Below are 12,796 nucleotides of genomic sequence, written 5' to 3'. Positions count from 1 at the left end.
TTTATGTGCAGGGTTTTTTTTTTTTTGTGTGTGTGTGTGTGTGTGTAGATATAAGTTTTCATTCCTTAAGGTAAATACCAAGGAGTGAGTTGGCTGATTATATGATAAAGTGAGTATGTTTAATTTTATAAAAAGCTCTTCTAAAGTGGCTATATCATTTTGCATTCCCACCAGCAATTAATGAGAATTCCTATTACTACATATCCTTAGCAGCATTTGGTGTTGTCAGTATTCTAGACTTGGCTATTTTAATAAGCGTGTAGTAGTCATTTGTACTTTTAGTGTGGAACAGACAACAAGATTGGCTCTGATTATTCTGAGTAATTGACTTGCTATTTATGCTTGAATCTCATTAGTTAGGGCTGTTAATAATTTTATCAGGTCAGACAGGTTTAAATGATAGGGTTGTTAATAGGTTTGAGTGATGCTTCTAAGATGCAGACCCAAAATCTGGATTTAGCAAAATTAAGAATGCAGCCATCACAGGTAAGTGTCTAATCCTCAGATCTCTTAAAACAATAATGGAATTTAATCCTTCGGGAAAATTCTCTTGTTAGTGAATTTCTGTTCTCTTTCACCTTGGTCAGTAGGCCTTGGGCTAAAAGGAAGATCCTTAACATTTGATGCATACCTGACACTTAAGATAATCCCCATAACATTATTTAATTCTCACAATTTCCCTATGTTTTGTATAATCACTATTTATGATTCATCAAACATTTAAGTTGGGATTTTTCCACCTCTTAGTCATTATGTGTGCTTTCCCTTCCACCTCAAATAGTCTTAATTTCTCCTTTTTTGCCTGGTGAATCTCCTTCAGAACTCATCTCTGATGTTACCACTCTTAAGGAAGCCTTCCCAATCCCCTAGGTTTGCTTCCCTATTATAATCTCATTTTGTGTGTTATGTGTCATTTTCTGTGTTATTTGTGTCAAGTATCATTTCTTACTACATATAGGTGCTCAGTAAATAATCACTGTATGATTATGTCCAGTAAGTACTATAATCAGAAGTTGAATGTTGATCTCTTCAAAAACTTCCTTTAAATTACAATATACACAAAACCTAACAGGAAGTATTTCTTAATGAAATTACCCAAGAGACTCTTCCTCAACTTGATCTCAGATCTAAATTGGCTATCTAACAATAAAAGTTATTCATTACTCTATGTATACTGGCTAGGGTGTGATTCTGAGCTAAGAAACTGAAAGTCTTCAACAAGACTCCCCAGTTCCATTTGCTAGGCAAATGCTCTACCACTGAGCTACAGTTCAGCCCTTCTCTTAAGAGAAGTCCCACCTTTCTGATCAGCTATTTCTAAAGAAAGCTGGTGGAAAAAAGTTTCCAGAACTACAAATTCAGTTAGGAAAGTACAAGCTGTGGACACATCTGCTGTTTTACCAGTATTTCTAACTTCCTGTTGAGCTGAAAACTGCTTGTTTTGTGGAAGAGCAAAATTTAATAGCAAACATCTAAAATGAAGAGTCCCAAAACTTTTGAGGAACAAACAGAATGCATCGTGAACACTCTACTCACAAACTTCCTGAGCCCAACATTGCACATTGCCAACCGGGACCTGGGCTCCATAGACGAACCTGACTCAGGTAAGGCTCCTGACCTGAGATGGTGATTACAATGAACCAGAGAATCTGAGTGTACTTTTTTTTTTTTTTTTTTTCATCTTAAATAAACTCTAAATTTCTAGCAACCCCTGAAGGGAAAGAGATTCTCAGTGAAGGTAAATTTTCTGACTACTGGTGTTGATAGCACATTGAAGTTCTTGGGGAGAAATTGTTTAAAAGACTAGAGAAGTTTTCCCCTTTGCCCAGATTCCTGATACTTATTCCATCAAGCATTGTGACCAATTTGTTTCCTCTTTCTTAGGAGAGGCTTGCTGCTTTGATGTGGCTATCATTGCTGGTCGCCTTCGGATGTTGGGTGACCAATTCAATGGAGAATTGGAAGCTCCTGCTAAAAACGTCATTGCAAAAACCATTCAGGGACAGGTCAATTGTTTACTTCTTGCTATTGTTTTTTACTCTTTTCTATTTCAAACCTCCTTTTCTTACTATATAAACTGTGACTAGGAATGTCCTGTGAAAGATTTGAGGGCTTATATTTATCTAAGGGGATACAGCAGGAAATGCCCATTGCCCATTCTTTTTTTTTTTTTTTTTTTTCTTTTCTTTTTTTGGTACTGGGGATTAAACACAGGTATACTTTACCACTGAGTGATATCTCCAGTCCTTTTTATTTTTTATTTTGAAATAGGGTCTTGCTAAGTTGCTTAGGGCCTCATTAAATTGCTAAGGCTGACCTTGAACTTTCAATCCTCCTGCCTCAGCCTCCTGAGTTGCTGGGATTACAGGTGTATGCCACCACACCTGGTGCATCCTATCAATTGACACAAGATTTTATTTTGCTTTTCCACTGTGAAGTTTACTCTTTTCCCCTGTGTAATTAATAAGTTTTATAAAGAGGTACTTTGCAACTATGCAAATATCCTATAACCCATCAAAATTTCAATCTGTTTACTTTTATATCACTACAACTTATGAATTTCCACATTATTCAAATATTCACATTACTCAACAGGAAGTTATCATCTGTTACTATCATTATTTAGATGCTCAAATTGTCTCGTATTTCTCTGGTGAGAATCCTTTTGATTAGGACCATGACTCTTTTATGTGTACCATACTTTGAGTACTTCTTTAATTTCTAGTAGAAGATCTTTACTTTCCATGCTGTCTGGAGTCATCCATTCTCCAGGGAGCTGTGTTTCTTTTAATGAAAAAACGATGTTCAGAAACTTAGATCTGGGTCCCCTTCCATGTGATTCCCTTCTTAACTTGTTTGGACTCTTGACACCTTCCTCTGACTGTTAGTTCCCCAAACCCCAAAAGGCCATGTTTGGCTCCACCTAATGGCTTTTGGATGAAGTCATTTGGAAAGGGGAAAGGAAAGATGAAAAGGAAGAGCTTTGTTTCTTTTTTCTTTTACTTTAGAGTTGCCTAGAATTTTCTTAGTCATGCAAACAATACGTTTACAATTTGGCCTACTGTACTTTCATGTACTTAATATTTTTCTTTCAAAAGTCATTTTTCTTTCATTTTATTCATCCTAAGCAATCTGAAACCATGGATCTGATGGGCTATTTCCATGTTTTTCTAATACTCATTAAAATGTTAAAAGGAGAAAAGTTTATCCATCTGTCCCCTAATATTACTTCAGGTATCACCAATGGCACATTGGCCACTCTTTGGGAGGCACTTTCTCTACTGGATTCCTGTATTGGCAGTCTCCTGTACTTTTTGAGTGATGTACTCTACTGATAGATCCTCTCTCTCCTCAGGTAGGAGCTGTACTCCAAGACACAGTGCAGTTCCTCAGCAAGACCTGGTGTGCTCAGGATTCCAGCCTAGTTTATGAGAGAGCCTTTCTGGCAGTGTCAGTGAAACTTTTTGAATATGTGGCCCATGTGGCTCCTGAAGTGGTGAGACAGATGGCTGTCCCCATGACGAGTATGATCAATGGGAACCAAGCCATCCGAGAGTTCATTCAAGGCCAGGGGGGATGGGTAAGTATGTTGGGGCCCCTACCTTTGCTATGCACCTGCACTGTTTGGTATTAATACCTGGGACTCTAACTATGACCCTTTTTGTAAATTGGAAACCAAGCCAGAAAACAGGCCTCCCTACTTGGCTGAAATTGTTGCCATGGGAAAGGGGAGTAGAAGAAAGCTCAGCCTGTGGGGGTTGGGCTCCGGAGTCATATTGCCTAAAGTGTTGTCTACAGACTCTATATTCATCTCCACTTCCTTCCAATAATCATATATATGAAGTATACTGTTGGTAGAGTTCTAATCTCTGCTTGGCTTCAGTCTGTTCCCTGGTGAATTTCTGGGTCTTTTTTTTCTAACATCCTTTAATGTGTTTTAAGGAAATTCAGAACTTTAATATTATCTAACAAAAAAGCAGTTTATCTCATCTGTTATAGTGGTAACTAAAAGACATTCTAAGCCTAGGTCTTAGTAATTGTTGGAACCTCTGCTATCATAGAGTGTTTCTCTATTTCTAGGATGTGGGGTGAGGAGCAGTGTGTGGGGGGTGCCTATAACCTCAAGAATTTGGGAGGCTGAGGAAGGAGAATTGCAAGTTTGAGGTCAACAAGAGCAATTTAGTGAGACACTGTCTCAAAATAAAAAATAAAACTGTAACTCAGTACAGCACCCCTCAGTTCAATCCCCACCACCAAATAAATTTTTAAAAATTAAAAAACAAAATTGTTCCCTAGATTATCTACAGATCATTCACTGATTTCTTAGGAAATTTTTTTTTGGGGGTGGGGGAGATTGGGATTGAACCCAGGGGTGCTTAATCACTGAGCTACATCCCTAGCCCTTTTGATTTTTTTATTTTGAAATAGGGTCTTACTAAATTGCTTAGGCCCTCACTAAGTAGCTGAGGCTGGCTACAAGTTTGGGATCCTCTTGCCTTAGCCTCCTGAGGTTCTGGGATTTACAGGTAATGCATCAAACTCCTGACACTTAGGAAGTTTTTAAAGACCATTCTTTGACTATAGGATTTTCACTATTCTTCCTAGGAAAATCTGGAGAGCTGAAGAAGTGGAATTATTCCCCAGACCAACATCACTTCCTCTTTGACTGAACAGGGACTGATTTCTGGCAATTAAAATGGACCAAAAAAAAAAAAATCAAAACAACTCACTTCATCTGGCAGAATTGAACTTAGCTGAATAAGTAATTTTCTACTGATTATTAAAGTTAGGAGAAACTCCCAGAAGCCTACAGAGATTTTATACTTTCTTTCTTTACATGAATTTTAATGAGATTTTGTTGAAGCAGAGACCTCCAGACACAAAGTAATGACTTGTTATGAGTAAACTTCTAGGCAACAGGACAGGCCTTTGCTGGAGATATTTTGGAGGAAACAGAGAACACTAGAAATTATTCTTTCAGATTTAGCCCTGTATTTTGGTAAGGATCTTGTCTACTAATTTTGCAATCTAAAGGGAGACTTTTGGTTGAAAAATCTTACATTATTTCAAGTTGATTTTCTCTCAAATTTATCCCTAAATTTCATGTTAATTTCACCTGAGCAGAATTAATTTTATGTATTTTAGAGGCTGAAAGCCAAAAATTGCAGTTTGTTCATTTAGCCTTTTACTAGAAAAGGTCAAAGGAAGATTAAAAATTATTGCATTTTTATTACCACAGGATGTAGGAAGTGCCAACCCACATTTAGGACTGTAGGGCCACCCCAGTTTAGATGAAGCTAGTTGCGTACCACAGAGTTTTTGTTTGTTGTTTTTTGTACTGGAGATTGAACCCTGGGGTGCTTTACCACTAAGCTATATCTGCAGACCTTTTCATTTTTTGAGACAGGGTCTTACTAAGTTGCTTAGAGCCTCACTAAATTGCTGAGGCTAGCCTCAAACTTGCAATTCTCCTATCTTAGCCTCCTGAGTTGCTGGGATTACATAAGTGATCCAATGGGCCTGTCCAGAGTTTTTAAAAGTATGGTCCACCTAGCACTTGTGAGTCTTATTAAATTGCTGATTCCCAAGTCCCACCCCTAGAAATTTTGATTTTGTAGGAGCGGAGACTGGGGCCTGGGAACCTATCATTTCAACTCCATAGGTGATTCTAATGCACATAGAGTTTGAGAACCATCACTTTAGAAAAAAAGTTGAAAAATTACAAACCATAGGCCAAATCTATCCTGCTCTTTTTCTTTTTCTTTCTTTCTTTTTTTTTTTTTTTTTATAAATAAGTGTTATTGGAATGTAATGTCACTCATTTGTCTATATATTGTCTGTGGCTGCCTTAACACTACAACAATAGAGTTGAATAGTTAGGGCAGACACCATGTGGCCTATCGAGTCTAAAATGTTTACTAGCTGACTCTACAGGAAAAGTTTGCTGATCTCTGCTCTAGAGCTAAATGAACATTTCTTCTGGAGTAATTTTAAACTTTGTTACAGTTCTGATAATTTCTATAAACACAGTTGTAATTAGGAATTAAACTCAAAGTTACTAAGCCCTTTTTTCAGAACTTAGTTTGAAGGTGTCTTATTTTTGTTTTTTAAATTTTTTTTAGGTACCAGGGATTGAACCCAGGGGTGCTCAAACACTGAGCCATATCCCCAGTTCTTTTTATTTATTTATTTTTTAATTTTGAGACAGGGTCTCACTAAACTGCTTAGGGCCTTGCCGAGTTGCTAAGGCTGGCTTTTGAACTTGCAATTCTCCTGCCTCAGCATTCTAAGCCTCTGGGATTACAGGCATGTGCTACCATGCCCAGGAGAGAGGCTTCAGTCAATCAGAGAGCTCTGTGGTTCCTGAGTTTCTGATAAAAGGTATATATTTCTTTGGCCTTACAAGTGAAAGTGATTGTAAGTAAAAATTATTCTATGATCTGTGTGTCTCACAGTAGTCCTTAAAAATATAGTCAATTAGTAGGCAGTCATCAGCTACAGATTCTAAAACAACAACAACAACAACAGACTATTTACTTGAATGTCAGGAAGAAAATACTGCTATATGTACTTATTAAATCAGGTGTTTGTGACTTTGGCTGAATTTTACCAAAGCTAACTACTTTCCCTCCCTCAGCCAGCCATCTCTCTGGCTTTTAAGTGCAGAGAAGTAAATATACGATTCTGTTAATATATTTTTGCTTTTCCATGTAATACTTATTTTTTCTATTCCTGGAAAAAGATCACAATAGGTTAATAATCCAGAGACAAAATTTCTTTTTTCTTTTTAGTAGAAATTAGCCATGTTTACTACCACCTAAGACAGTTGATATATATCTAAGTCCCTTATATAAAAATCAAGATGGTGAGTTTTGTGATATTTGACCTCTTAGGCAAAAGCATAATATTTTCACTTTGACTAATGCTGTTTATGAAATAAAATTATTCTGTTTATGCATTTGAACTCAGTTTTAGCAAGTGCAATCTAAATTGGATAGTAAACTGGGCATGGTGGCACATGCCTATAATCCCAGTGGCTCAGGAGGCTGAGGCAGGCTTTTGCAAGTTCAAAGCCAGCCTCAGCAACTTAACAAGGCCCCAAACAACTTAGTGAGACCCTGCTTCAAAATAAAAAATAGAAAGGACTGGGGATGGGTCTCAGTGTTAAAGTGATGCTGGGTTCAATCCTGGTACCAAAAAAAGTCAGGCCAGCCCCTCCTTTTTCTTTTTTCCCTCTTATCATACCAGCTCCCTATTTCATCCTGTTTTGCCCCATAAAACATCAGACTGTGAATTTAGTTCCAATTATACCGCAGTGTATTGAGGTTAGAAGATACAGTGCCCCTTGAGATGATACCAGGCAAGTGGGTCAAGCAGCTCTGGCTTCATGTTGCATCTGTTGCTAGGTCATCCCATCTTAGGAAAGCTTAAGTGATTGGGCTGCTGGAAGAAGACCTTGTCTAGCTCAGAGATGACGAATGCCTTCCGATTACCTAATTTTAACAATTTAATTTCACTGTAGGGTAATTATATGACTTTGGGCAAGTGACCTAATTCCTCTGTGCCTTACTTTCCACATCTGTAAAACAAAGATTATTTAGTAACTACTTCATAAGAATATTGTGATGGATATATGAAACAATATACTCTGTAAAGGGCTCATCTTAGTACCTGGCATAATTTAACACTGTACTGTTAGCAATTTGGAACCCCTGTGATTTGGAGTTCCTAAGGTTCTAGATTGGCTTTTTTTTCCTCCATTAATTTTGTCTCTCACATACATAAGTCAGTCTTAGAGCTTCATCTTTCACTCAATGTGAGTGATTCCTAAGTATGATTTATTTTTCTTCTTCTCAAATCCACAAACTAATGCTTATTTCTGCATGCCTTTCTTATCTCACACTCTCCTAGATTGCCATCCAACTGGCTCAGTCATTTTTACCCTTTTCCCTCTTTCGTCCTAATCATCCAGTTAATCTTCCTCTTTTATTCCTTCCTGTCTTCCCTTATAATATGTGGGTCTCAGAGTCAGAAAGCATTACTCACTGTTTTTTGTTTTGCTTTGTTTTTTAACCAGAGCGCTTGCCTTGCATGTGTGAAGCACTGGGTTCAATCCGCAGCACAACAAACAAACAAACAAATAAATAAATAAATAAAGATATTGTGTCCATCTACAACTAAAGATAATATTAAAAAGAAAAGAAACACTTTCCAGAAGCATTAGTTTGTTTCCATGCTCTTAAAATCCTTTACTAAAACTTTTTAGGGTAATTGAGTATGTTTATTATCTTGATTGAGGTAATGGTTTCATGGGATACATACATGTCAAAAGTGTACAGTTTGACATATGTAGCTTGTTGTATGTCAGTACTACTTCAATAAAGTTGTTTTTTAAAAAGAAATTTGAGGTTGGAATGTGGCTCAGTGGCAGAGTACTTGCCCAGCATGTGTGAGGCTCTGGGTTCTATTCCCAGCATGGCAAGGTTCCTGGCTTTCCACCAGCCTGGGATTCAAATCCCCCCAGGATGTGACCCCAACTGCCCTTTCTAGCCTCTACTGCTTTCTGTTTCATATTGCTTTTTCTCATCTCAACCTATTGAAATCTTCAAGACCAACTCAATGATCACTTCCTCCATAGAGGCTATCTATAGATAACCCCCAAAAAGTGATCTTTGGCTCTTTACACTTATTTGCATCACGTTTATGGTTCTTTTCACAAATAGCCTTCAATTGTAGTTATTTGTATATTTGTTGTTCCTATTAGAAAACAGGATCCTTAACGGGTACTTAGTTGTACACTTCTCTAACACCCCTCTCCTCCATTCTCTCACATGTGTATGGATGTTATAAATCTTCATTAAATGAATAAGTGATTAAAATGAAGCTTCAGGTTTGATTATACATTGAGCAAGATTCAAAGCCTCACCAAGAGTCCTGACTCTCTATTTTTTAAAGGTTAAATTGCTTCAATTGCAAGTTATGAATTGACTTTTGCCTCTTGGGGTTTTTTTTGGAACCAAGGGCAGAGTATGATCCCCTATGTGGAATATGGGAAGGTGACTCTGAAGTCTGTAGCAGGTAAACTGAAGAGCTTGATGAGGTTTCAAAATGTTGTCATGATAAACAGCAGATTAAGGGACCTTTCTTCTGAGGACAATGTGAAAAACACGACAAATTAAACAAGCTTCATTATAGGTATTTTATGAGTCTCTTCTTCATTGCTTTTGATATACCTGAAATTATAGGTGGCATTTTGCATATCCTCTTTGGAACAAGTTTCTCTTTTAAAATAAGTCTGTTCTGGAGCTGAAGGAGGTCATTTCTTTCTGGCCTTTCTGAGCTGGACTCAGAGCCTCAGTAGCCCTACCACTTGGGAAGCAGCATTTGGGGAAGTGCTCTTTGCCAAGTTCCTGGGCCTCCCTGTAGTGAAGGCCCATCTGCTCCTGGCATAGTGAAACGGCCCAGCCAGAGACTGGAAACCTAGACTGTGCCAGCATAGAGACCTGGAGTAAATAGTGTAATGAAAAACCAAGATGAAGTTGATTTTTCACCAAAGCCGAACCACTTAATACAGCATACTTTATCACAACAAATTTCTTTTAAGTATGCTCAAGACATGTTGAGTACAGTGAGTTATACAAATGCATGGAAGACACTATCATTGCCTTTGATATACCTGAAACTATAGATGGCATTTTGCATACCCTCTTTGGAATAAGTTTCTCTTTAAAAAAAAATTATGGGGAGCAAGAAGCATATGAATAATTTTAAAAACTTCTATATCTGAATATAAAGACTTATATTGTAGGGGCCCAAACTAAGAGAAGATCATGGCAAGATAGAGTTAGGGGCAAGAGTCTTAAAAAACAGGTGACTGAACTTTATGGCTTTATTTTCATGCTGGGAAGATAGGGGTAAAGGTAAGAAGTAGCAAAAGAAGTGGTAGTAGGTGAACAGTCTGTAGGTGATGTGATTGGAGAGGTTGGGTGGGGACAGATGATGGGGAAGGATCTGGCAACAAGCTGAGGAATCTGGATTTGTTCCTAAAGCCTATCAGTAAGTATTTTGGTACTTTTGTATTAAAGTGAAATATAAGAATTTGGGGGCTGGGGCTGTAGTTCAGTGGCAGAGCATTTACCTAGCATATGTGAGGCACTGGGTTCGATCCTCAGCACCACATAAAAATAAACAAAATAAAGGAATGATATCCATCTACAACTCCAAAAAGAAAAAAAAATAAAAGAATTTTCATCTACCTTTGTTGCCAGGAGACTCTAGACTGGAAGATATATAAATATATGGAAGATCACCTAAGAGCTCATTGCTACAGGAAAACAGATGTGAAAACTGGAATGGTAGTTAACATGAGAATAGACAGGACAAGTTGAATCTAAGACATTAAAGAGAAAGGACCAACAGGCCTTGGTGAACAAGAGAATGCTTACAAGGGACTGAGCATTTCACAGATAATGCCCATAGCCTACATTGAATCAATGGCCCAGGGATATATGGAAAGGTAAGAATTGTGAAACTAAAGCTAAGATCGGGTAAGTGGCTTCCCTAGGGTAAAACATGCCTCCTCATAGAAGGTTGTTCTGAGAAACTGGAGTGTTTTTCCTATTTGATTAGTTTATCTTGCCCTAATAACTTCCCCCTGTAATTCTCCTTAAACTTTCCTGCTCTCTAATTCCTAATTCCTTCATGATGGTGATATTTCCCCTCAAACTGGCACACCACCCTCTTGTTGGAGCAGGTGACTGGGACTGGCACTCCTGTTATCTTCTTCCTTCTGAACATAAGAGGCAGCAGTGAGATTTTAACTCCTCCAAGTGCACATCTGCACTTTCACTCCCTCCTAGAGCTCACCCTTGATGGTTTTGGCAAATTGCTTATGAGTTTTTCATTGCATGCACCTCTGAGCCTGGCTAATCTATTTTTGCTCAACCCCATATTTCAGAACACTCTCTTATGGTCCATGCCAGACTGGTTTAAATGATTCATCTTAAATTCTTCTAAGTATTTGTCAAACTTTGTTGCATGACTTGGTTCCCCTCTGCAGCTCTTGAACTTCCCATAAGATACAAATGAATCAACACTATCTTCCTTGAAAAGCATTATGCTCTTCTTGCCATCTAGTATCTATAGAAGGAAATATGTAAAAAAAAAAAAAACTAAATAACAGCTCAGATTGTTAACAATAAGACTAAAGGTTATTTTGTTTTGTTTTCTCCTTAAGCTTGTTTTTTGCTCACTTGAGTGGTCTACTCAGGAAATAGCCCTGTAGCTAAGTGGGTTTTTGAGGTTAGTAATTTTACAATGTTTCTATACCTTTTGGTTTTACAGTAGAGTCAACTCCTAAGAATAGCTGCTTGCTTTAAAAAAAAAAAGTGCTGCGATTCTAATAAGACACTATGTACAGATCCTTAGATTTGAGGTAAAAAAAAAAAAAAAAACAACTATGTATGGCAGTATGTAAGAAAGTTTCTTTCTTACATTTATTTCTCTTTTCCTTCCCTAAGGAAACTGTAAAAGAGTGTTCTGAAATTGGGGGTTGAGGAAAAATAGATTAGCCAAGCACAGAGGTGCATGCTTATAATCCCAGCAGTTTTGGAGACATAAGGATCACTAGTCTGAGACCAGCCTGAGCAAGACACTCAGCAACTTAACAAGATCTTGTCTCAGAATAAAAAGGACTAGGGATGTAGCTCAGTAGTAAAACATCCCTAAGTTTAAGCCCTAGCACAAAAAAAAAAAAAAAAAAAAGATTTAAGTTTTATTAGGTATCTTTTAACTTTTATCTAATAAAGAATAAAGTTCTAATTTTGATGATAGTGAGGAACTACTAAGGTGACAGATTATGAAACCATATATCTTATTTGTTTGAACATGGAAGATTATTTTCATTTTAGGATTATGCTTTGCTACTCTGCAAATAATTTAATTTGGAATATTTCAATTCTTATCAGTAATCATGTCTAATACCTTTAGTTCTGAGATGTTTTATTAACTGGTTAAGGATGTTACCATTTTCTGCTTTCTTACATTGTATATCCAGAACTAACAGTGTTTTGCATTTAGTGGGTACTCAATAAAATTATTGAACAAATTAATAAAACTTTTAAAGGTTTTTTTTTTCCTAAGTAGAAAGCAAACTTTATTTTATATCATACTAAGCTTTGAACTTCCGAAGTATAAAATACCAAAGCTTTTCTGTGTCAAATAAAAATCAGGAATGTTGGGACTGGGGTTGTGGCTCAGCGGTAGAGCGCTTGCCTTGCACATGTGAGACACTTGGTTCGAGTCTCAGCACCACATAAAAATAAATAAAAAAATAAAAGTATTGTGTCCATTTACAACCATATATATATATATATATATATATATATATATATATATATATATATATATATATATAAAATCAGGAATGTCCACCTTTACATTAAAACCAAAAAAGAAAAAGAACAAAGTCAAAATATTCAAGCCAGGCACCATGGCACATGCCTGTAATCCCAGCAGCTCAGGAGGCTGAGGCAGGACGATCATGAGTTCAAAGACAGCCTAGCAAGAGTGAGGCGCTAAGCAACTCAGTGAGACCCTGTTTCTAATAAAATAGGGCTGGGGATTTGGCTCAGTGGTCAAGTGCCCCTGAGTTCAATCCCTAATACCAAAAAAAAAAAAAAAAAAAAACCACCAAAACAACAAAATTCAAGACAAGGACAAAATTCAAGACAAGGTTCAACAATAATAATGTAAAATCTGGAGCGAATGACCAAAATTTCAAATTATCAATATAGCT

At 37.1% G+C, this 12,796-nt stretch overlaps 1 protein-coding gene across 2 annotated transcripts; it reads left to right on the top strand.

Annotated features, from left to right (window-relative positions):
- The first annotated feature begins 80 nt into the window (after positions 1 to 80).
- Bcl2l15 (BCL2 like 15) lies at positions 81 to 11,162 on the top strand. 2 transcript variants are annotated; one of them, XR_003583479.3, is made up of 5 exons: positions 81 to 1,604; positions 1,885 to 2,006; positions 3,356 to 3,580; positions 4,606 to 4,999; positions 10,269 to 11,162. XR_003583479.3 is itself a non-coding variant. In XM_027940302.3 (4 exons), the coding sequence occupies exons 1-4, from the start codon at positions 1,478 to 1,480 to the stop codon at positions 4,621 to 4,623; spliced, it is 492 nt and encodes a 163-aa protein (XP_027796103.1). In that variant the 5' UTR covers positions 81 to 1,477; the 3' UTR covers positions 4,624 to 6,077. The 2 variants fall into 2 exon arrangements, 1 of the variants encoding a protein (XP_027796103.1); XM_027940302.3 differs by lacking the exon at positions 10,269 to 11,162 and having other exon boundaries at positions 4,606 to 6,077.
- The last annotated feature ends 1,634 nt before the right edge of the window (positions 11,163 to 12,796 follow it).

This window comes from Marmota flaviventris, chromosome 10, assembly GCF_047511675.1.
Source record: "Marmota flaviventris isolate mMarFla1 chromosome 10, mMarFla1.hap1, whole genome shotgun sequence".
Classification (NCBI taxonomy): Eukaryota; Metazoa; Chordata; class Mammalia; order Rodentia; family Sciuridae; genus Marmota; species Marmota flaviventris.
This window is presented reverse-complemented; position numbering and strand designations above follow the sequence as displayed.

Coding starts and splice junctions, on each gene's coding strand:
- Bcl2l15 (XM_027940302.3), top strand. CDS start 1,478: ATGAAGAGTCCCAAAACTTTTGAGGAACAAACAGAATGCATCGTGAAC. Junction 1,605..1,884: donor CATAGACGAACCTGACTCAG/GTAAGGCTCCTG, acceptor CCTCTTTCTTAG/GAGAGGCTTGCTGCTTTGAT. Junction 2,007..3,355: donor CAAAAACCATTCAGGGACAG/GTCAATTGTTTA, acceptor CTCTCTCCTCAG/GTAGGAGCTGTACTCCAAGA.